This window comes from Micropterus salmoides, unplaced genomic scaffold (assembly GCF_014851395.1).
Source record: "Micropterus salmoides isolate LMB-PRFRI ecotype aquatic unplaced genomic scaffold, ASM1485139v1 Ms_hic_scaffold_12, whole genome shotgun sequence".
NCBI classification, from domain to species: Eukaryota; Metazoa; Chordata; class Actinopteri; order Centrarchiformes; family Centrarchidae; genus Micropterus; species Micropterus salmoides.
The window spans coordinates 14,080,448-14,105,705 of NW_024040263.1; the positions used below are offsets into that span (position 1 = coordinate 14,080,448).

Genomic DNA, 25,258 nt, shown 5'->3' on the forward strand with positions numbered 1-25,258 from the left:
GTGTGTATTAATACTTAATTATAATTACAGTCACACACTTCTGTATGCTATGCATTGAGAGTACATAAGGATCAATAATACGATCAATAAAAGATCAATAAAGGTGCCTTTTGTGAAGCTTATAATGTTCAATTTTGGATGAATATAACAACCAGTTGTTGAACATTGTTTTCTATATAGTTCTTGTTTATGGATGGTTATTGTTAATGACTATATCATTTTTTTCCGATGTTTGTGCTATTGTGTCCTCTCCCTTTATGCACATTGATTTCCAACATTGTGGCCATTGGGTAAAAGGTGGCTCAGAACAGAAACCCTAAAACAAAAACTAGTCAAGGAGAGTCAAACAACAAATGACGTTTTTTCTCTTTGTTATCTCATTGCAGGTTTTTCACCACCCTTGTGCTACAGGAACTGGTGAATGAGGTGCCTTTGGGAACAGTGGCATCCAAATACAACTGCAATCGTGGGCAGTTACAGTCTCTCCAGCAGTCTGCTTCTACATATGCAGGTACATGACATATTACACTGTAAAATACATAGACTTTAAATTCTACACAAGGCCTTACATGAAAATGGGAGTGCAGTAGCAAGAATAGTAACTTGATGCAAGAGGCAGGAGCACTTTAGACTGACGGATATACATCATAGACTTGATTCCATTAGCTGATGTTCCGGCTTCTACATGCATCAATCTAAAGTGCTCATGCATCTTGCATCAAGTTACTGTGAGAGGCTTTATGAGGTCCTAGTGTAATTCAGACACAGCTGGTGTGGCTGAAAACATCAGTGTCTGGGTTTGAGTATTTATCATACTAATGAGGGTGTTTATTATCAGTAATGAATTTAAATACAAAAAGAAACCCAACGAACCCAGAACCAAAACACATAAGTAAAATGACTCTAAATCATATGCTTTCTTCCATCCCTTCAGGTATGGTAACAGTGTTTTGCAAGCGTCTGGGCTGGCACAACATGGAGCTGCTTTTGTCCCAGTACCAGACCAGGCTGAGCTTTGGAGTCCAGAGGGAGCTGGTTGACCTCGTGAGAGTTTCCCTCCTGAATGCAGCACGGGCCAGAACACTCTACGCACAAGGCCTCTGTACTGTTGCTGAACTGGCCAGGGCTACTGTGGCTGATGTGGAGAAAGCCTTGAGGAATGCTGTCCCATTTAAGAGGTAAGGTGTGTGTGTGTGTTTTTGTGTTCCATTAAGATTTAAATGCATATTAGGTAAACAAGAAAATGAGTGTCTTTACAGCACAAATATTATTTGAAATTAAGTGCCAGCAGCTGGGACTAGTATTTAAAATAGCACTAGTTTGTTAGTTAAAAGTTTGTTTCCATTCTCAGCTCATACACATTACACAATTGTTTTGCACGATCTATGATGAAGTAAAGAAGTCATAGCTAAAAACACACTTATTACACACTAATTAGTCTACCAAAAGGAAAGGTACAGATGAACAAACAGATTAAGTAATTAACTTGTCCCTATTAAATACAACCCATATGCTGCAGAGCTGTAAACAACGGGTTTAATGATGAATTGATTTTAGAAAATATTTAGTGTCTGATAGCGTAATTGTCCATAATTAATAGATTAAAAAAAATTTTTTTTTTAACAATTTATGATATATTTATTATATTTAACAACCATAGAAGGAGTGTAATGGTTCATGGCTATTGGAAATCAGCAGTCATGAAAAGAGTTAACCCTGCAGATTAAACCCAAACCACAAAAAACATCTTAAATGAACAATTCTAGGAATACACAATGAAAACTCAATCTAGAGTGTATCAATCCCTGAGAGTGGGAGTAGAGAGACAATAACAAATACAAATATATAAAAAATATTTCAAATAAATCCAAAATATCCCAAACATTTCCACTGAAACACATTAAAAAAAGTAAAGTAGATAGAAGCAGGTTCATTCCTTTAAACCCTTCATATACTCTAAGCTTGCATATCATCTGTGCAACTGTAATCACCATCAGCATACCGAGCTATAACCTCCCTGAAACATGACCTCTGATGTAAAGTTAATGTTGTGCTGTTCATATTCCTCAGCTCTAAGCGTGCAGTAGATGAGAGTGAGGTGGAGGCAGCTGAGAGACGGAGCCTTCGCTGTGTCTGGGTCACCGGTGGTCGAGCCCTGACGGAACAGGAAGCCGCTGTTGAGATAGTGTCTGAGGCAAGGCTCCTCCTTCAAGAAGACTTGGCTCAGTTAGGAGTTCAGTGGGACCCAGCAACACTTCCTCCTGGGGCTCCAGCTGTAAACAGCCCCGATGTCCATCATAGCAGGGACTCAGACTCCTCATCTACCTCATATCTAAGCTCACATGAAGCACAGATGGGCAACATTAAAGATCACCAAGAAGGAGACCGGGCCAAGAAAAGTGAGAGAGATATTGGCAGACTTGGAGAGGAGAATAAGGAGAAAAGGATGACTGAAAAGAAAACGGAGAAAGCAGAAGGAGAAGCTAAGAAAAAGCAAGGGAAGTCCAAGTCTGAAGACACGGTAGTCAACAGATTATTGGAGGAGCACAGAAAAGACAACAAGGGAGAACCAGCAATTCGACAAACAGGCCATGGAGTGCAAATGGAAAGAAGCAAAAAAACAAAACAAGATGAGACAGATAAAACATTTTTAATGGCAAATGACACAGAAGATCCATATAAAAAAAGAGAAAGACAAACGCAGACAAGGTCAAAGGACGAGCGCAAAAAAGCAGAGCCAAAAGAAGGAGAGACAAGTAAAGGGACTGTCTCAATCAGACCAGAGAGTCATCAAGCAAATCGTCCTGTCCCTGAAAGGAGCCTGACACAGGAATTAGCTGAGATTGTGTCAAGCCCCCTGCCTGAACTGATGCCACGTCCTCAGCCTCCCGCTCCCCCAATGCCTCCCGCTCGGTTTAGAGCTCCAATATCCCGAGCAGACAAACAACACAGTGTTCCTACAAACACATCAAAAGGAGCTGGTACCACAGGGCTTGCAGCCTCACCTTTACAGCCAGGTAGACTGAGGCATTCGAGAGCCTTAAGCAAAGTTCTTCACTCTATACAGACTGAAAAAGGTCTACAGAATAATGTAGAGACTGCACAGACATCACACTCAAAACCCACAGTTTCTTCAGCGCCTGCAGGCCAGGTTCCTACATCCATTCAAGCTCCTGGCCCTGTGCAAGACACTTCTACACCTACAAATGCAGATATGCTAGACTCTCCCCTTTCGGCCTCTCCTGCTTCTGTTCCCTTATTCTCTCCTGAGGCCAAGCGAAGAAGGATAGATGGCAGTGAGGTTGATAAGTTTTCATCTCCCGAGCTGTACGCAGGAGATGAGAGAGATGAAGACATTGAAGGATCTGTTAAAAAAGGAGAGGAGAGTTTTGGTGACAGCTTTGAATTGGACACCCAGACAGAAAGAATCATTGTTCAACAGATATGCCAACACAGAGAGGGGAATAATAGAGGGATGAATCAGCCGGAAGAAACTAAAAAAATAAGAGGGGAGGAAATGGTAGAAGCGGCTGTTGAGCTGGATATGGACACAAATGAGGGAAGTAACAAGCTTGAGGCCCCTGACAATGCATTTCCCAGATTCAATATATCTCTCACAGATAGCCAGATGGAGCTCATCCTTAACACCAGCCACCAGGTGAGTGAACTGATTTTAAATATCAAACATATTCAAGTAGTTTGCCTCTTAAAAATCAAAAGCCATGATGTTGTTTTTACAGGCTTCTCCTGGTCCAGGCGCTGATGTGAATGCAGTTGAGGATAAAGATGAAGGTGGTGATGAGGGTGAGGACCTCTGTGCCGATCAGGCCACCTCTGAGAGTGTTAACAGAAGCAGTAGCTTCCTGTTCGACAGCCTGTATGACAGCTCTCTGCTGGTTGGTCTGAGCCAACACCAGATCCTTGACGGGTCAGACGAAGAGGAATCAGCGGCCCAGGGGATCGGAGACGAGCACCCTCTTCCATCAACCCAGGAGCGAAGGCGCAGCAAGCTTCTCACCAATCAGGAGACGGAGAAGCGGGAGGCAGTCCAATGGGGCGAGTCCTCCTTTAACCTGTCAGAGTGGGGCGACTCACTGTTGGTGGGAGAACACTTTCTGGAGAGGCAGAGCTTGCTCAAACACACAGAGAGAAATCAAAAAGAGCAAGAAGCCAGTCATCCTAAGGCTCAGCAGTCCAACGCAGATGATGTTTTGCCTGAGGAACAGGTGACAGAATCACAACCTAAACCCAGTCAGATACAACCAAAACCCACCACGAAAACTACAACCATAATTCAGAATGAGTATGTCAAGGTTAAAGCCAGTGATAATCAAGGCCAAACACACCAAAGTAAACAGCATAATAATAAACCACACGGGAGTCAGAAAACAGTAAATGGAGAGTGTGAAAATGGGAAGCAAGTAGGGAGGGAATTCATGGAAGAGGGAGAAAAGAAAGAGGACATAAACGCTTTATTGTCAGATAATGCAGTTTTAAAACACCCACATGACCAAAATGCACCTGAAAGCACTCTTTATTGCAGCCCTGGTTTACAAGAAATCTTTGACCGCTGGCCTAGTATGTCTGAGCAGGCCTGGCAAAACACTACAAGAGCCCACACAGCCACTCATATACTCATAAATGCTGCAAATACAGCAGCAGTTCCAGATCTACCTCAGCCCTCAATACAGGTGGACAGGAAAAGGGGAAAGCCAGATGTGCTGGTTGTTGCTGCTGTGAGCAACTGCCGAGAGAAAGAACCCTCCAGTAATGACAGCGAGGATGTAGGAGAGAGACCAGGCTCCGCTGGTGATCTCATTCCCCCAACTCAGGAAACACCACCTGCCACACCCAGAGTAAAACTGACCACGTCATCTGTCCAGTCGCCCCTCACTGCTCAGCCCCTCAACCAGTCAACTCCTTCAGCCCTCCTGCCACGGAGACCAGCAATCACAAAATGGCCTAAATCTCGCCCAGGACACAGCGATCAACGCTCACAAGCTGCCGCAGACACTAAACAGCCTAATTTCACAGCAGTTCCCAGCCATGGACACCAGCTGAGACAGAAACCAACGACTCTACCGTTCAAAAACAGTTCAAAAACAAAACTCCTGCAACACACCAACCAGAATTTCAGCCCTGCCAAGGGCTGCGCTTCTCCATCCTCCCCCCAGGCGAAGCTTCCCACTGATGTAGAATCACCTGTTACTGATGAAGGCTTCACTCTTCAGCTGTCCCAGGACGCATTGCTCTGTTCCAGCAACTCGGGGACCTTCTCCATCATAGATGTGGCAAGTGACAAGCGCCTCTTCGATACTTTCATTAATGAATGGAAAACAAAGAAGCGGTACTGTCTGGCTTTGGCCTGTGAAAGGAGGGAGCACAGACAGCAGCCTGAGGGGGAAATAGGAGGGAAACACGGGAAAGGTAACTGATAAACATGTACAGAACTCACATTAACTTGCAGTAAAATGTGTTGTAAATTGTTGTCAAGACTGACATCCTTCAATTTGTTATCTTTCTTGGATTTGTGTTTTTGTCTCATTTCTACAACCCCATGACACAATATAAGCATATCCTGTGTTCTGTACAGTCTCCTCATCAATGCATGTGTTCTGTGCAGCGTCAGCAGCTCATCAGAAGCTCCAAAGGGTCAATGGTTTCCCTGTAAGAGACAGTGATGGACTGGTGTTGATTGGACTGTCTGTCTGCTGGGGAGCAAGAGATGCGTACTACATATCTCTACAGCAAGAACAGAGCAGAGGTACAGACACACATGCATGTATTTTGTATGTACTACAGTGCAGTACAAAGGTGTTCCCTTAGTTCAGCCAGTCTACCCCCCCCCCCCCCCCCCCACCTCAGGTTTGAGCTCCAGTCTGGCCCCTCCTCCACTGGATGATGATTTGCCGGTAAGTGAGAGGCTGAGGCAGGTGAAGACCTGCATGAGCGAACCATCGGCTTGTCATGGAGGAGGTGTGGTTGTCACGTATGACATCATAGAGGTGTACAAGATGCTGGTTTTGAGCTGTGGCATCAGCTTGGAGGGAAACTGTGAAGATCCCAAGGTGAGGGAAATCATCTGCGCACACTGTAATTTTCATACACATATGTATACAGTACAATAGATAGAAACTTGCATCCTGCTCATTAAGATCAAACCTCTTATTAGCATTTGATAGTATTGAAACTGACACTGGCAGACAGCAAGGCGTTCACAAATGTTTACTGGGATTGTCTTGTTTATCTACAAAATTTTGTATTTTGCCGTCATTCAATTTGAATGGCGCTATAATCACATAAAAATCCCACACACGGGTGCTTTAAAAGACAAAATATGTATTGTTTTGCTAAGAACCTTTCATAAAATATCACACTTCATGCAGCAAAGTGAGTCTGTTTGGATGTCTGCCACAGGTTGCGTGCTGGCTCGTGGACCCTGGCAGTGAGGAGAGGACTCTACCCAACATGGTGACTGTGTACTGTCCTGAGGAATTGCCTCTGCTGGACGGACTTGGGAATGCGCATGCTCACTGTCCTCGTGTTAGGGCAGCGACCAAGAGTGTGCTCGTATATGCTGTGATGAAACATCTCACTGGCCTGCTAGAGAAAGACGGCATGCTTGGCAAGTACTCCTACCAGACATCCATGTAATATCTACTTATTTAGTGGTAAGAACGGTAGTAAACATTAGGGATTTTTACCATTGTTGTTTTTGTATGCATGTATCAGACTTATTCAGGAGCATTGAGATGCCCTCCCAGGTGTGTTTGGCTCTGTTGGAATTGAATGGAGTGGGCTTCAGTGTCGAAGAATGTGAAAGACAAAAACATGTGATGCAAGCCAAACTCACAGCGCTGGAATCTCAAGCTTACAACCTGGCCGGACACAGCTTCTCCCTCACCAGCATTGACGACATAGCACAGGTCTGATGCACCTTGTTTATCCCAGCCTCATTTTTTATTAACAAAATTCCAAGTACAACAAAGCGTAAAACTGACAATTTCTTGAAAAACTTGTATGTGCTTACATGCTCTCTGCGCCGTAGGTGTTGTTTTTAGAGCTCCATCTGCCTCCAAACGGTGATGTGGGTGGATCGAAAAGTAAGAAGACACTTGGCTACACCAGGAGAGGCGGCGGCAGAGTGCGACTTGGAAAGCAGTTCAGCACCACCAAGGTGAAACTACTTTGCATTACATTCAATTATTGCTACTACTATGAATCGCACTTCACTGAATTGAAGTGATGTTGGCAGGATGTTCTGGAGAAGCTTCGCCCCCTGCACCAGTTGCCGGGTGTGATTCTGGAGTGGAGGCGGATCACTAACGCCCTGACTAAAGTGGTGTTCCCCCTGCAGAGGGAGAAGCAATACCACCCTACACTGACCATGGACAGAATATACCCTATCGCCCAGACACACACAGCCACAGGTAAAATACACACACGCACAGAAACACAAACAAATTACGTGCACCTGTCATTAACCTATGTAACGTGTTTCATGTAGTCATTCCTTGACGCCATGTAGTACATTCGTACTACTGTGCAAAGCAATTTTATTTGAAGTAAATATAAAGCATGCAATGATCCAGCTCATTGTGTTGTCAGGTAGAGTAAGCTTCACTGAGCCCAACATACAGAATGTCCCCAAAGACTTTGAGATTCACATACCCACGGTGGTGGGTGAGAGCCCACCTTCACAAGACAGCAGCCACATGACCACCAAACCTAGGTAGGTCAACACTTCTTTAGTTCACCGCACCTGATTTTTTCAGTGTATGGCTCTCAAAATGGGGTCTGAGACCACTCAAGGAGTACTTGAGCGACTTGAAGGTAAAATCATAACTTCCTTATTTATAACTATCACTCTACTGGATAAACTTGCCTTCTTGAGAAACAAATTGTGTATGTTCAGGTTTTTACAAAATACATCAGCCCTTTGTGATACATTTTACATCATACTCAACTGCTTTAGTATGTAGCTATTTAAATACTTCAATATTATCTTGTATATTTAAATATTCTGTTTTTGAGCTGGCACATCTTGTTAACAAATATCTGGATGAGATAATATTTTCATTATGCAAAAGGTTTCTATGTCAATATCAAAGTTCATTTGGATCTGAGACAACTATAGGCTACACCTTTGTTTGTGATGTGTCTACACTTTTCCATGGTAATGCATAATACACTACGTCCATATAGTGTGATAAGAATAAGGAAATACACGTGAATCTCTGAAAATTGGAATATCGTGGAAAAGTGCATTGGCAGAACCAGGCTGAGAGATTAAAGGCTCAGGAATCCTTTGCAGGTGTTTTGAGTTAATTAGCTGATTAGAGCTCCTCTCGACGTTTCAGGATTATAAATTCTTTAAAATTTTAACAGTTTTGAGAAACTGGAGTTTTGATTTCCATGTGCTGTAAACCATAATCATGTATAAATGTAAAAATATATTGTTTTAAATGTAAAAATAAACTTTTTTTCCACTAACCTAACTATCACACTTCACTGTACAAGTCTTGCTTTGCTATAAACGGAACATCGTTTTTTTGCCAGGGTTTGAAATTGAAATAAAACCTACAGTACAAACTCAGGATATTGTATACAATACACACAAAAAAGTGAAAAAGGAACTCCTTGCATATCATTACATGCTATGTGTGGATCGTAAATGCACTTAATTCCATGCGTTTTCTAAGTTGACATGGCTAAGTGCTCAGCAAACAAAAATTCACGAGGAATGATATAATGAGATGGCTCTCACTGTTTTGTTACAGAAAGAAGAGACGTTCTGCGGTACCTTCAGCTGCAGCTGGCAGTATAGAACAAGGCCCGGCCTTCTCTGTCAGCATGAGACATGCCTTTGTACCTTTTTCAGGTTACTATGATGATCCAGTTGTTTTGTGCTGCTGGCAACTTTTCTGTCTGTAACTTTGTCTCTCAGCTGTGTCTTTCTACACTGTGCTGTAGGCGGGATGATACTGGCAGCTGATTATTCACAGCTGGAGTTGAGAGTGTTGGCTCACCTTTCCAAGGATCAACGCCTTCTTCAGGTCAGTAAATAGCAAGAAAACATCATAAAAAACGTTAATAAACAGGTAAAGAGACGATGAACTGTGCGTGTGGCCAGGTGCTGAACGGAGGTGCAGACGTGTTTCGCTGTATTGCTGCTGAGTGGAAAAGTGTTGACCCAGAGTCCGTGAACGACAGCCTCAGACAACAGGCAAAACAGGTACAGCCATGCAGGAAAGAGACGATAACACGGACACATATATTCTCACTGCGAAGTTCACCGGTGTGTTCATGTATTGGTCTTTGCAGATTTGCTATGGCATTATCTATGGGATGGGAGCCAAATCTTTAGGGGAGCAAATGGGAGTGGAGGAGAATGACGCAGCCTGCTACATAGAAAGTTTCAAGGCCAGATACAAAGGTAAACACTGTTTAACTCTTCTATTCATTTTACCCACTCATTACTTTCTGGTCCCAAATACCTAAATTAGTGTTTGTCTGCATATCGGTATGTAAGTTTGTGGCAGTATTTCCATTTTTACTGGAATACAACACTCAAAAGTAATTGTATGTATTCTTTTAAATGTATATAATAATGTAATATATAAAATCAACATTTAGAGTTGTTGACATTATTTGTCTGAATATGAGATGTCAAAGTTTTGAATGGAATAAAGGATGGTACAATCTGGGAATGGACAAGTAAAGTCCATCTAACTTCTAAATTCCTACACAGAAACATTACATCCATGTCCTGTCGTGTGTTTCAGGGATCAATGCATTTCTTAGAGAAACTGTGAAGAACTGTATAAAGAACGGCTACGTTCAGACGCTGATGGGCCGTAGGAGATACCTACCCGGGATCACTAACGGCAATACACACATCAAAGCACATGTAAGCAGGCCTGTCCATCAGAACATGCCAGACTTCATTTGTGCTGTAAGCTATGCAATGTTAAGATTCATGTTATTTTTCCATATTTCATGACTCCTGTGTCTCTCTCTCTCTTCCTCCGTCATCCAGGCAGAGCGTCAGGCAGTGAACACAACTGTACAGGGCTCAGCAGCAGACATTGTCAAACTCGCCACTGTGAACATCCAGAAACGACTACGAAAAACATACCCTTCAGCTCCACTCTCTCACCAGCACACACACACAGGTGACTTTCACTTAATCTTCTTTTCCCATACTGTATAAACGCCCCTGTATTATTTCAAAGTCTGGGAATAAATCCTGTCTGATGATGTCAAATGGTGTGCGCTATACAGCCCGCAATCACCGCAGGGCTGGGACGTCTCTACTAAGAGGAGCCTACTTTGTCCTACAGATGCATGATGAGCTCATCTATGAAACCACAGAGGAAGACGTCATACAGGTATGAAAAGTATTATTGGGATTGTCAGTTCCTCTTTAGTGTTTGTTAAACTGATTACATCTGCCAAGTTACAAGTTACACTACATATGATTTTATGTAGTTGTTTATTTTTTTTTTAGCATGGACACATCTGAAAAACACTACATATATACACAATTCTTTGTCTTTCTACCGACCCCCCTTTCTGTCAGGTTGCTCAGATTGTCAAGAGGGAGATGGAGTCGGCAGTAAAACTGTATGTAAAGCTTAAGGCCAAAGTCAAGGTGGGACCCAGCTGGGGAAACCTGCAGGACTTAGATATATAATGTGAATGTTTTGATGTTTGAGATCGAAATAAAGGTTCTGTAATATGTTAATGCTATCATTTACACTAGATCAATATTTTTTAATCACTACTTTAACAATAATGAAATGTAAGATAACCCACAGTCTATGGTCGCACTTTGAGCTCTAAATGAACTAATAAATATATTTATAACTCTATTTCCTATTGTACAGTGTCACAAATTGTACGTTTGTAAAAAGAATATTTTATTTACTGATATCCCAATACTTGTCATGAGATTTTATGCAAGATGTTATATAAGCTGAAGAAATATCTTTTTTCGATGAATTGTTTACTTTATGAAATGTTAATAGTAAAAAAAAACATCACAATTATCCTGTTCCCAGTGTGATGTGTGCAAATGTTTTGTTTCATTCAACAAAAAGATTTTCCGTTTACAATGATAACCAGTAAATCCTTTACTGTGAGATGCTGGAACTGGAGAATGTTTGCTCTTTTTTTTTTTCCCAATTTCGTCTTGACAAGATGATTTGAGGCTTTTAAAACAAAGACATGGAGCAGCTTTAGTATCCTGAAATCTCACATTTTATTGGACTATTGGTTGTCACAAGAACATACATCATTATCAGTCTCTCATTAACAGTTTTGTTTTACACCTATGACATTCACTGCACAAGAAGTGTCAGTGTAACAGACATTTTCTGTGCAAAGCGAAATTCACCACCTCTGGTTATAGGGAGAAAAATAAACTTGCTCCAGGAAGCATTTTGTGTGACTTTAGTCTCAACTGTTTCAAAGACACATATGATAACCCGTTAACAGACTGTCCGGTGATCTCAATAACGGTACTAGATTTTTAAATGATTCCATTTAAATATATTGACATCATTGCCAATTTAAGCAAATACAGACCATTTAAAAGCTCATCAACACAGGTTTAATTTGACACAAAAATGAGTTACAAGTAAATAAATACATGTTGTGGACACACATCCATACACAAATACAACAACCAAAAAAAACAAACATGAACAGACATGTGAGTGTGATCCCAGATGTTGGTACAGATCTTTCATGTCTGTCACAAAAATATGTATTCTGTGTGCCCAACAGTCATTGAAGTTATGCCATTATTTAATGAGAACTTATTTTGTATTCCCAAATGTATTAACTAATATCAATGCTGTCATTACCTAGGTTTAACAAGATAGGTAACTAGCAGCTACAATAACTCAAAAAATCAATTGATTGGGGAGCAATGTGATAAAATTGCTGATTTTCTGATGCGTAAACGCTCAATAGGACAGTGATATAGCTCAGAGTTGACATGTGTCGACCTGTGATGAAAATGACACTGCTGTTGTGTGTTGTGCATTAATTTTTGGGTAATACCCCTGTGATATCAATGTGTTTTTGTGAAGCAATTGAAGTGATCATAAAAGAGAATCATTTGCAGACACTGATAAGCTGTATCTTTGGTGGTTTCACAATTGTCCACTGACCTTTTGCGCCTCTAAATCATACAACAAATATTGGCTTGACCTGTTTCTACAAGGGGATATGACAACTGGAAAGGTCTGGGATTGGCAATAATAAGTCAATGAGAGGACTCTTGAGGAAGAAGATTTAATCCCTACGGACTACAAATCCACTTCACTGTCCTATCACCCTCTTTAGGGCCTAGCAGACTTAAAACAGAAATGACACTAATGGGACTGTGTGTTAGGAGTATGCAGGTTTCTGTAAACAGTTTTTTTCAGATACACTGCCACAAAAAGAAACATTTCATTAATCAATTAAGGCATCGACACAGGCAGAGCTGTGCATTTTACCAGAGTAGAAAACAGAACAGAGAAAAAATATGTACACAGGTACAGTTAAGTGCTACTCAAGAAGTCTTGTGTTCAACTGGCTAGATCTGGGGCAAGAAAAACTGGGACCAGGACTGGCCCTTTCTATCTCCATGAAGTACTGTGGGGCTTGAGCTAGGGTTGGGAACTTAACCCTTGTCAGATAACATCTCAAGCTCTTGGCCCAGGTTATTGGGGTACAACAATTTACATGAAAAAAAGGGAAGTAAGTAAGGACACAAGAGGTTTGAGGACGACATCCAGGAAGATGTCAGGGCGTCTCTCCATTGCGGCTGAAGTAGTACCTGACCGGAGGACCAGGGAGGTCATCGTCTCCATCAGCCTCCGGAGCAAATGACACAGTGAGGTCAACGTAGCGGCGGCCCGCTGATGGCTTGATCAACTTTTGCATCCTGCAGAGACAAGGTTAAGTGCATCTGTTCACTTTAGACAAAGGATGAATCATTTCAGTGAGAGTTTTTCAAGGAGATTGAGATGCTTCACCAAATGGGGTATTTTCACATAAGCCTTTGTCCAGTAAAGCTCCCCCAAAAACAGACACTTAAGCAAAAAGTGCACAGGGTGGTGTAGTTGAGAGAAAGTAGAAATTATCCACCGTGCTGAGTGTCTTTAAGCAAGAGACTGACTTCCTACAACCTTCAGAGGTTCTGTTTTGTAACTCTGATCCCCAGCACTAACCCCAGGACTGGCTTAAGTGAGCCCTGAACCATCAGTTAAGTTATGCGGCTATAGGCCTAGACTGCCAGGAGACCTCCCATGATGCACTGAGCTCCCCACATCCTCTCCTGTATTATCTTATCTTATCCAATAAATGCATATTACAAACTCAAGTTCTTCCCTCTCCTGTGGTTTTGTGCGTTCTTGTCTCTCCTGTCGCTTTCAGCAAGTATTTCTGGAGCTGTAGAGTCTGGATCTATGATTGTAAGCTACCTACACCCCCCGATGTTCCTGCTCAACACTCCCTGCTACAATTATAGGTCTTATTAGTATTGCGATTATCATTATTTTCCATCTATATGTGGAACTCTCATTGTGCTACTGTGTGTGACAATCAGGAAACACTTACGTGAGTTTGAGTCTCTTTGAGTGTCCAGGCATCACAGGCACGTAAAGCATCTTCACACCATGGACGACCATAGTGGGTTCAATTCCATACTTTTCCTGAAATAAAACAAATCATTATCCAAAAAACATATACAAAAACTACAAAGAAGCAATGAAAACCCTCTAATGTGGTAACTGCATATTTCTAATGCACTAACAGATAACACAAGTGTTCTCACCCTCACTGCATTCATGAAGTCAGACAGAGTGAAGTCCTCATGGCCAAAGATAGTCCAACAGTCCCAGATGGAGAAGTAGATGTTGTCTCTGGGAAAGATGTCATAGAGCTGTCACTACATTACACGGTAATAATGAAACATGGCTAAAACTCTTACATCTGGTGCCATCTTATAGCTGGAATTATTATATATCATCATCATCACATTTCTACAGTGATGGTTTAATACTAATTTGACATTTTCAGTGCATGAGGTCAAAACAATGCTAATCTGGCAGGGACAAAATTTGGTTTTATCACCTAAAAGCAGTGATAGAGACAGTGAAATAAATTATTTGAAAATATGCCCCTACCTGATGAGTGTCCTTTTAACTGGGGCAGGCTCAGTGAGCACCACTACAGGGATGGCCAAGTTAAAGAAGCAGTTTTTGAAAGATTCAAACTCGTAGACTCCAACGACTTTGATCAACTCGAGGGCCACCTGAGGTGATCCAAATAATGTTATTCATGTATAATTTATTGATATTAAACAATGGAATTCATTTCAGCAATTTTATTAAATCATTTTCTGCCACTTATCCAAGGCAACAGGCTCAGCAGCAGGCCAAGCAAGGTAGTCCAGACATCCCTCTCCCCAGCAACCTTTTCCATCTGGGACCCCAGTCTGTTCCTAAACCAGATAAGATATATAATCCCTCCCGCCTTTTCTTGGTCTACCCTGGGGGTCTCCTACCATTTGGACGTGTCCCAAAAACCTCCAAAGAAAAGTGCCCAGGAGACATCCTGATCAAATATTCAAACCACCTCAACTTGCTCCCTTTGATGCGAGGGAGCAGCAACTGTACTCTGAGCTCCTTTCTGATGTCTGAGCTTCTAACCCTATCTCTAAGAGTGAGCCTAACCGCCCTACGGAGGAAACTCATATCAGCCGCTTATATCCGTTATCTCATTCTTTCGCTCGTGACCATAGGTGGAGGGCTGGAACATAGATCGACTGGTAGATCGCAAGCTTTGTCTTCCGGCTGAGCACCCTCCTCACTTCAATGGTCTGGTACAATGCCCACATTACTGCTGGACCTGTGAAAAGGACCCCGAGATACTTGAAATTCTTAACTTGGGGCAGCAACTCACTCCCATCACAGTGGGAGCAATCCACTGTTTTATGGCAGAAAACCATGGCCTTTTCCTGAATACTTCACATTTGGCTGACAACTGCTACAGTGGGTGGTGAAGGTCACAGTCTGAGGAAGCCAACAATATCAGAAACAGAATACAATGATTTGCTAATCCTTTTCAACCTATGTTCAATTGAATACACCTGAACTGATTTTGAACTGATTTTTTTCAAATATTCACTCACTTTGAATTTGATGCCTGCAACACGTTCCAAAACAGCTGGGAAAGGGGCATGTTTACCACTGTGTCACATCACCTTTCCTTTTAACAACAAGTGTCTGGGAACTGAGGACACTAATTGTTGAAGCTTTGTAGGTGGAATTCTTTCTTCTTTCCATGGACACGACGTCCATAATTTCCAAAAACAATTTGAAATGTGGACTCGTCAGACCCCAGCAAACTTTTACACTTTGCGTCAGTCCATCTCCGATGAGCTCGGGCCCAGAGAAGCCGGCGGCATTTCTGTGTTGTTGATATATGGCTTTTTAACTTGCACTTGTTGATGTAGCGATGAACTGTGTTAACTGACAATGGTTTTCTGAAGTGTTCCTGAGCCCATGTGGTAATATCCTTTATACATTGATGTCTGTTTTTAATGCAGTGCCGCCTGAGGGATCGAAGGTCACAGGCATTCAATGCTGGTTTTCGGCCTTGCCGTTTACGTGCAGAGATTTCTCCGGATTCTCTGAATCCCAGTCTTTTGTTGCCCATGTCCCAGCTTTTTTAGAACATGTTGCAGGCATCAAATTCAAAGTGAGTGAATATTTACAAAAAACAATAAAGTTTATCAGTTTGAACATTAAATATCTTGTCTTTGTAGTATATTAAATTGAATATAGGTTGAAAAGGATTTGCAAATGAACGTATTCTGGTTTTATTTACATTTTACACAACGTTCCAACTTCTTTGGAATTGGGGTTGTATAAGTCTGTGAACTGGATGGCTCCCACAGTACCCTCCAAAAGACATGGTCTTAGGCCTTCCCTAAGTCCATAAAGCACACAAACAGATCCTCCTGGAACTGTGGTTAAACAATTGGCTGAAGCCTCCTTTTCAGCATCCTGGCATAAACAGAACGTCCATGAGGTCAAACCAAAGTTCTTCTCCTTGGCTTCCCAGACCTTCTCGAGGAATAAGCACTGGATTTAGGTGCATTTTTAAGTCCAAACAAATGGACACAAATACTGATTATCATGCAGTAATGCTGAAAAACAAAATCAGCTGTTTTTAAATTGAAGATGAAATTGGCATTGCCCAATATATGTAGGTGTTGGCACAATCAGTAACATTAAACTATATCTATCTATATCTCAAGATTTCAAACTTTTCTCACCAGTCCAGCCACAGCAGCTGTTGCTGTGGCGATAGCCGGGATGATCTTGCCGGCTATGCGTTTGGTCTTGAGCCTGTCAGCTGGCTCAATGGAATACATCCTGGCTCTGAGAGCAGATGCTGATGCGATAAAGTCTATGTGGCCATTACTGTCATCGTCCTTTTCAAACTGCAGTGGATTCATCTGTAACCGCTCTACATGTGAAAGACATCATTAATTATTAGATGTAGTGTTACATAGGCTTTTCCACCTAATGGGGTGGAGAAAAAAATAATAGAGTGCATGTTCCTTAACTATTCACACTGTTATATAACTCAATACCACATCTTGTGTGTCCATTTACAAATCCGCTCAGTATTTGTTATGATTTTCTTTAATTGGATACCTGCTGTGACACTGTCAGTAGCAATGGCCTGCTCCAGCTGTGTTATGGCCTCCCTCTCCTCTTCACTGCTTAGAGGCATCTTTATCTGATCAGGCTTCTTTGCTGTCTCATCGGTCACTATACACTGTAAGGGATAGATCCACAAGAATCAACAAGATTATAATTTTTTTACACTCAGATAGAAACCAAGAACTAGATCAATAGAGAAGCGTACTTTCTCTGCGGGCCTGTATTCAGGAATCTTGACATCTGAGAGAATCCTGGTCACAGCCTCTTCAGAGAGATCCTAAGGAAGAAGGAAAAGTTCAGTCAGTCGTTGAGTAAGTGAGTGAGTGTGCTTGAGACAGTGTAAGAGTGAGATTACCCTACCTCATCTGAGTAAGGGATGTTATAAATCCCCGCAAAGAGCCGGGCAGTACTGACAATGAAAGTGAAGTGCCTGATGGGGAAAGAGGAGGGTTTGGCAAGCTTAGATATGAAACATACAATATCAAAAAATGGCTTAAACTGTAATATTAGAATATACTTACAGAGGGTCTTTCAAGTCAAAATCAAAAGGTGCTGGAGGTCTTTTTGGGGACTGCCAAAACAAACCTAAGGAGAATGAGGAAAAATAAAATAATTTTTTTATATTATATATATATATATATATACATATATACACACACATACATACATACACACATACACACTTTGCTTTAAGTTTGCTTTATACTGTAGTTATGTATATTAAATTATTGTGAAATAATCTGGTAACTATGGGTAACCATGTATTGAGAAAAACTTACTTCCGTCTTTTAACCTTGTGTCCAGGGGGAAAGAGTGCAACAGTTGTAGGGCCTATGTAAAAACACAAATAACATGTAAACACTGCATATCATATTGTGGAGCTTGCACCAACACACACAGATCTATTTAATGAATATGTATTTTCAAGATAAGACTCGTTACCTTTCTTTTGAAATACTTTTCGAATTTCAGACGGGCAATTGCAATGCACTGCTCCCACTGGCTGGGCCTTCTGCTGAGTAGCTTAATGACCTGGAAGGACCCCTCCAGACTTTCCCCCACCTGCATCCTCTACACACACACACAAAATAAATATTTTATTAGGTGGTATATTGCTGGCATATTTCATTGCTGACATATATCTACAAAACCACTTTTGAATACAAACTCTTACCTGTAGAACCACTTCAGCAGAGGAGTGGGTCTGCCAGAACGAGTTGTACATGGAGGGCTTGTGGACGAACGCATTCTCAAACTAGACGAAGCCAAGGGAAAAGTTTAGAATTAGGACAGCACACTGACACATACTGTCAGAAATGATCAGAATGATCATTTGTTGGGTTTTAACCAGGCTGACCTTGTCTCTGGCCCATTGAATGGTGTGCTCTATGACAGAAGGGAAAGACTTGAGAGTGCAGAATGGGATCTCCTCTTCTGGGGGGTCCCTCTGGTAAGAAAAGGGAAGGACAGGAGCACTGTAAAAACTAAGGTCTGTGTCTTTGAAGCAGATCTGGTATGGGACAAATAATGCAGGGAAAAAGCTAGAGCAAAAAAAAACAGACAAAAAACAAACACGGTCACACACGGACTCACATGGCTATTGTAGGACTCTGTCAAATTTGGCACAATGATTTCTGTGTGTCCTTTAGTTCCCATGGTGCCAGAGTCCAGGAGAGGTTTCTGATTGGATACACAGCGGCTGAAAATTAAATAGATGCAGAAACACTCCATAACTTGTTGCCAAAATGAGTCAATTATGCATGAGAATACATTCTCAACTCCTACATTCATGAGCATCAGCATGCTCTCTCGAAGTTTATAATGATGTTTAGTCAGTAAAAATTTAATCAGGGACACTACTCAGGGAAACTAACTAAAATCAACTGAATGCTTCAGAAAGTATGGATTCCAACACTAATATTTGCACCAACCTGTCTACATATCTCCGAGCCTCCACGTTGTCCAGCGCTGTGACCACTAGGTTTAGGCGGGAGTAGAAGGAGTCATTGTAGATGCTCTCAGTAGCCGGACACACCTTGTTGAGGTGAGCATCCACCTGCAGGTCTGGGTTGATATCGTGAGTGGCTTCTGCTGCTGTGGTACTCTTCGGTTTCTGAGAGACAGGAAAATCAGAACAAGTCTGTCAGGTTGCATTCCGGGTGCTTTTATTAATTAATATTTTTCTATTTTCCTACAAAATACAACTGCACAGCAGAAGAAACACAATTTCAACAACTATTTAAATTGAGTAAATATTGCAATCAAATCTTGTAGACTTACATTAAAGCATTGAGTTGGCTAGATAAGACAAAGTTAAGAAAAAAAAAAGGAAAATAGGACTTGGGAATTATGGAGAAAAAGAAAAAACGGGATCAGAAAGTATACATCTCTTCACCTGTATATGATGTGGTCTGAAGAGAAACTGACGATTGAGGTTGGACTTTTCTATAAGGTCTGGGTCTGTGATGCACACCTGAGAATTGACAGATGCAGAGGAAGTTTTACTAAATGCATATCGCCAAGCAATGAAATATATGCTCACACATACAGTCATGGAAATTGGGGCTGGGCAATAAAACAATGATAATTATCGCAATATAATTTTCCTCAATAACAATATAACAAATGTTCAATAAATGTTTGATTTAATTTGTTTGAATCATGAACAAATTAGCACTTAATTTTTCTGTTAAGAAAAGAAAGATAATTTTGTTGAGGAGAAGGGACTGAAAAAAGATTACACTTAATTTTATTCATGCATATTTGTTGAAAAAAAGATTTTATCATAACTGTTTTGAAATTTCTACCTCAGATTTGTTAAGTGATCCACTACTTGGCATGAAGTGTTTGTCATGTTCTGACCCCCCCAAAAAAATCAGCCTTTAATCTTGAAAGAAATAATGATTTCACATTTTTCGTGATAATTATTGATATCGAATGATATAAAAATATCCTATCATGATATCATTTTTGGCCATATTGCCCAGCCCTAATGCAAATACAGTCAAACAAAGGAGAGGAAACACCGAAAGACTGCCCACCTCTCCTGAGCTCTTAGCCAATCCCACTCCAAGCAGGGCAAAATTTTTCAGCATCTCACAGCCTATGGCACCACAGCCCACCTGGAAGAGAAGATATTGTAGGATTCATATGGACATAATCCTTAAAATAATTCAATATAAAATAGGCCTTTTGTGCACTACACAATCCTTACCATGAAGACCCTGAGCTTGTGCAGTTTTAGACACATTGATTCACCAATGCAAGCTCGTAATCCATCATACCGATCGCCCCTTGGGGAAAACTCCTCAGCAGAAACAGACTGAAGTGGCCTTACTATTTCAATGGCATCAAGGTAAAACTAAACACAGGAGAAACCGAGAAGGAGATGAAATGAACACTTAAAAACACAAAATGTAATGGTTTCTATAGCTGTGTTGCAATGAATAAAAGAGGTCTACAGTTAAAATGTAGTAATCTACCCATTGCTGCAGTGGCGCAAACTTCCCTGTGAGGGCTTTAAGAACTTCCTGGCTGGCTAGACCTCCTACAGCTGCTGCTAACGGAGGAAGAGTTCCCCTCGCTGTTCTCGACAGACAGCGCACCAACTCAGTATTCACAGAAGCCTGAAAGGAAAGAGGGAAGGAGGAAGGGGGTAAAAAACAAAAAAAAAACAAAAGAGATGTTAAGGCATCTGTGTGCATGCAATCATCTGTCAAAGAAACTATAAGTGCATCTCTGCAGCTTCAAGAAATAAAAACAGGAGGGATGGAAAAAAAGCACTCACTTTGTTCCTGAGAGTTGCATTCACTTCCTCGGTTAGCTGCAGTAAAACCTCAGCATCCTGTAAACACCTGATGGCATCAAAGTGAAAATGCTCACAACTGACTTTCTCACATTTTAACACCTTCACAAACTGAAAACCATAGCCAAGAAAAAATAATATTCTCAGGTACTGTCGGAGTACAGAAAGTAGAACAGTAGATTGGATGTAGACAGATAAAAGCATAGAAATATTTTGTTTACCCAATGTTGGGAAGTCTACTGTGCTGCTCCTGGAAGTCATCCAGAGCCAACATGGCTGCATGGATCTGTAGTGGGGCCTGATGGGTAGATTTAAAAAAGAAAATTTTAATAAATGAAGAAATGACTTCTAAGACTATCTTTGAGATATTCACTGAAACTAAAATTAGCAATGCTGGATAACCTGTCTCAGAAAGCAGGTCACAAAGCTCTGTTGAAAAATAAATAAATAAATAAAAAATAATAGGAGTACACAACTACAGTATACAAGAAGCTACACAATTCTACTGGTCTGCACACATATGTGTTCCTTTACTTGTAAATTTAATGGGAAGGAAGTGTTTTGACCATGAGGGGATCCTGAAGGTATTATGCCTCCATTATTCCTGAACACTGATTGGTTAGATGGTTTGACCAATCCAAAGTAAGCCTGCTCTGGTGTAGGTTACGCAGCATAGTTTACGCTTTTTGCTTTGAACTCTCACCTCTGGTTTACTGTAGTCTGGAGTCAGGACCTGAGGATCACATAACTGTCTCCCTATTGTCTCCTGAAATACAAAAGAGGATAAATGCAGGGTCTTACACACACAAATATCTAAATAAACATATTCTTTGTGTATCTTTTTTTGTTCAGCTGTGATATTTCTGCTTGATATGATAAGTAGTTAACTTACAAATCTGTATGTCTTAGGGGTTTTCACAAGAACAAAGAAACCTCCATGTGCATATGGTTGGAGTTGCGATGTGTCTCCTATTGCAAAACTGTGAGGAGAAAGGACTAATACCACACACACACACACACGGACAGAAATGGCATAGATTAGATAAATGCACTCTTACATCACCTTTTACAGAAAATCTCTCATCAAATCTGCTCTTGGAATAGTTAAAATATAACAAAAGTAATAGTCCCAGTGTCTTATGAAATAAACATTAACCACAACCATATTCTAAATGTTGTTTAAATGGGTAATTAGTCTGGTATGCTAGTGTTATACGATTACAATAATAAACTTACAGTAAAAACATCAAATATACTGAACTTATTATCTACATTGTAGAAATAATACCTGAAACCTGTCGCACGGTGCTGTTGAGTTCCACCATGCCATTGACCTCTCTGAAGACAACACTCTGGCCTGTCTGTAGGCCATGCGGTTGGTTGTCCATGCAGGTCACCACGCCAGGATTGTCCTGAAGGGTCAAAATTCAAAAGGAGAAAAGATGAATTATAGAACTGCATTTTCAGATAATGCCAAAATTCTGCATCTTCTCTGTCAACACACAAATATGTAAATTTAAAAGTGTCTGATAGGAAGAAATTAATTATCACATATGGGATCTAGAAGAATTAAGAATGTGTTCAGATACCTGAGTGATAGTTTGGACGAAAATCTCCTTGGGCTCCTCTCCTGTGGGATCAGACACCTCAAACTCCTCTCCAAAATCACAGAACACCCGCACGCAGATGCCATATGCATCACAGCCAATGAACTGGCAACAACATATGGTAAAACAGTTTAGTTACTACACAGGCAAAAAAGTAAATTTATGTAAAATGTGTAAAACATGGTTTAGCTAATGCTCTGTTGTGGGACCGTAGACCTACTCTGATGGGGGGTTGTTGTGAGTGGCAGAACTCATTCACTCTCTTCTGTAGGTTCAATCTGGCTTCAGTCAGAATCACACACTGGAGGCGAGAGTACAGCAGACAGTCAAGACACTAAATGTTACCTGCAGTCTGATTCCAGAGCAGAAAATAATTCAGGTTTTAACTAAGGTTATCTGCTTAAAAACTAGGTGTTCCGTTAATGAACAAGTAAACAGTTAATGCAGACAGCCCACGGGCCAGTCACTGGCTAGATACACCATCCCAGCATCCAGCAGATGTTTTGGCACCTATGAGATTTAAAATTTTGACCTTCAACTGTAGCATACCTGAGAGCCTGAGAGTGTTTACCTGGTTTGGAACAATCTCAGCATTTGCATTTACAGCTGTGAAGAGGATCATGCTGAAGGAGTGGTTTGAGATGTTTTATTGACAATTTGAAACATTTTCCCGCCATGACATCTTGTCTCTATTGGAAAGTATCGTAACTGCTATGAATCCAAGCTGATCGCACCTTCTGTTCTCCATGAAAGAATAAACTACAAACCTCGCAGCCACATATAGTCTACAGGGGTTGGGTGTTTTCATGCTTACATAGATCACACATTCCTAGTCACCAGCGGGACTGCTGGACAACAATTTTACTGAGAGACTGAGAGCAACCCATTCAAAACTTTCCACGACCCACAGGTTGGTTACAACCCAGATTCTGAAAAGCAATACCTTACCTGATACTTTCTGAGAAAGCTGAGATCAGTGTTGTTGTCCAGAGCAGAGGAAGACATGTCAACATGGACGTAAGGGTTCAACTCTGCGACCCGAGGGCACACTGCCTCCACCCTGTGGTAGAAAGGTAAAAGAGGGTTGGATAGAAAGACACTGCAATAGAATAGAAGAGTGTATGAAATGTGTGAGTGATGATCAGTGTGAGTCAAGTCAGATGTTAAGAGAAACAGTCCCGCTTTGTGGTGAGGTTTACCTCCTCCTCTGGCTCAACACATCCTCTGTGCGGATAAAGAAGTTGGAGCCCAGATCCCAGGTCTCACATTGCTTTGTGTCATGAAGGGTGACCGCCTGTACACACACACACACACACACACACACACACACACACACAGATGCAATTGCTAAGGCCACAGGAAGACCAACTCTCAAGACACACCACATTTAAACATTAAATACTGCCACAGAGTTGGACAAGCATATTCAGTGAGAAAGTGCATACCTTCACACCAGCGAGGACAATGTTCTTTGCTGTGAAACCAGAAGTCAAGTCAAACCACAATTGACAATGCAGATCATTTAAATACGATGGAACTTTATATATGATGTTGTGCAATAATTTGATATTTAGCCTACCTATCTCAATTCCCAGTCCTCCCATACCACTGAGAAAGACTGAGGACTTGGCCATCTGGTGCATTGCACTGTCTCCCAGTACATATCGCTGGCGGCTGGACAGAGGGAAAAGTAAAGAAGAGGAAGTATGAGGGAAAGTGCAAGAATCCAGAAGGAAAGGTGAGGTATAACTGTATTGACTGTAGTACAAAGCACACTACTGTCATGTCTTGCCTTGATTGCCATGAGACGCTTCCTGTAGCTACAAGTACTTTACTAAGGGAGACTAAACTAGACTGTGATGTACAGCCAAAAAAGTGGACCTACGTTACCTGTAAAGAGAGTCGTCAATCTCCATCGAGTCTGCAGCCATAATGGGAGGGGAAGAGGGGGGGATTCAACCGTCTGAGAGATAACGACAAACGTTATACCTATTAAAAAAATAAACGTACAGACCGTGATTACAAAAGCTGTTTAACGTTTTGGTCGTTAGCAGCAATGATCTTAAACCAACGCCCTGTTGTAAGTTAGCTACTTGGCTAACTTACTGTTAATGCCGGCTAAATCTAGTTGTCAGCAATGTTTTTGACCTGACAACTGTCAGCCTCGCGCCAAGGTAAAGTCACACCCGATGAAGTGACGTCTTCTAACAGACAAAGGTTATAGCTGCCATAATAACGCTGGCAGATTATTGAACCTGCTGAATGAAGCGTTAGCAGCTACAGCTAGCTTGCACTGAGTGCCACTGCTGCCTGGTGCCGGTGGCGAGGACACTTGTCATAAACTCGTTAAAAGTGACGACACACACATTAGGCAACAAATAATCCCCCAGAGTAGACCGTTGTTTTAGGTATTATCATCTTGCCAATCAATATGAAAAATTAAATGTAAATAATATTACAATTACACAAATACTTATACGTAGCTACCTGTCAGTATGCGCGACGAGCTGTAGCGATTGAATGGCTGTGACTGGCTGAAAAAGGCGGAATGATTCCGGGTTATTGCAATCACGTGACCAAGGTCATCCAATAGAATCGCAGCATTTTTCAGGACTACATCACATTTCACTTGTTTTGGAAGCGTTACCACCCTAAACACTGCACAAAGTGTCAATCTAAAAAAAAGGACATTCTTATTGTTTTAATAGCAAATATTATTACATTTATATACCTTTTGTCATTGTGTTACTAGGGATGGAATTATAGTGAAAATAATAGATTCCCTTTTTGCTGGGTATCTCCTGGAACACCCTTAAGGGCCCCTTGGGGTCCCAGACCCCAGAACCACTGCCATAAAGTATATAAATGCTCTGTACATTATTATAAATATCAAAAAAAGAAAAGACAAAAGAAAAGGTGGGGGTGAAAGATTCCTGTTATAATATACAGATTAATTAAATTTATAGAGGATTGTCCAGTTTTGAAAATATGTATTTATTTGTTGTTTTCGAGAATGATTTAAAATGTATTTTAATGCTTTTAAAATACTTTTTTAAAAACTGTTTCAGACCTTTAAAAATACAATATGGTTTTTTTCTGAAGCCCCTTGCAAA

General features: G+C 41.1%; 1 protein-coding gene and 1 pseudogene across 4 annotated transcripts; one reads left to right on the forward strand and one right to left on the reverse strand.

The window, feature by feature from the left end:
* The window catches only part of LOC119899301, a 16,056-nt pseudogene extending 4,906 nt beyond the window's left edge, over nucleotides 1-11,150 (forward strand).
* Nucleotides 11,151-11,244: 94 nt separating this feature from the next.
* uba6 (ubiquitin like modifier activating enzyme 6) lies at nucleotides 11,245-24,686 on the reverse strand. Of its 4 annotated transcripts, none has more exons than XM_038713507.1 (32): nucleotides 24,633-24,686; nucleotides 24,036-24,134; nucleotides 23,725-23,819; nucleotides 23,591-23,619; nucleotides 23,345-23,439; nucleotides 23,094-23,205; nucleotides 22,366-22,446; nucleotides 22,128-22,250; nucleotides 21,827-21,950; nucleotides 21,431-21,534; nucleotides 21,242-21,304; nucleotides 20,760-20,836; nucleotides 20,521-20,587; nucleotides 20,216-20,359; nucleotides 19,948-20,094; nucleotides 19,775-19,855; nucleotides 19,129-19,206; nucleotides 18,665-18,846; nucleotides 18,327-18,432; nucleotides 18,091-18,180; nucleotides 17,908-17,988; nucleotides 17,676-17,804; nucleotides 17,513-17,564; nucleotides 17,255-17,318; nucleotides 17,094-17,163; nucleotides 16,939-17,010; nucleotides 16,725-16,848; nucleotides 16,340-16,533; nucleotides 14,184-14,311; nucleotides 13,832-13,919; nucleotides 13,615-13,709; nucleotides 12,799-12,940 (listed from the first exon to the last, which is right to left on the reverse strand). In XM_038713507.1, the coding sequence occupies exons 2-32, from the start codon at nucleotides 24,074-24,076 to the stop codon at nucleotides 12,799-12,801; spliced, it is 3,078 nt and encodes a 1,025-aa protein (XP_038569435.1). In that variant the 5' UTR covers nucleotides 24,077-24,134; nucleotides 24,633-24,686. The 4 variants fall into 4 exon arrangements, with proteins under 4 accessions (XP_038569438.1, XP_038569435.1, XP_038569437.1 ...); XM_038713509.1 differs by having other exon boundaries at nucleotides 24,036-24,108; nucleotides 24,633-24,678; XM_038713508.1 differs by lacking the exon at nucleotides 24,633-24,686 and adding an exon at nucleotides 24,252-24,498.
* Between the last annotated feature and the right edge of the window lie 572 nt (nucleotides 24,687-25,258).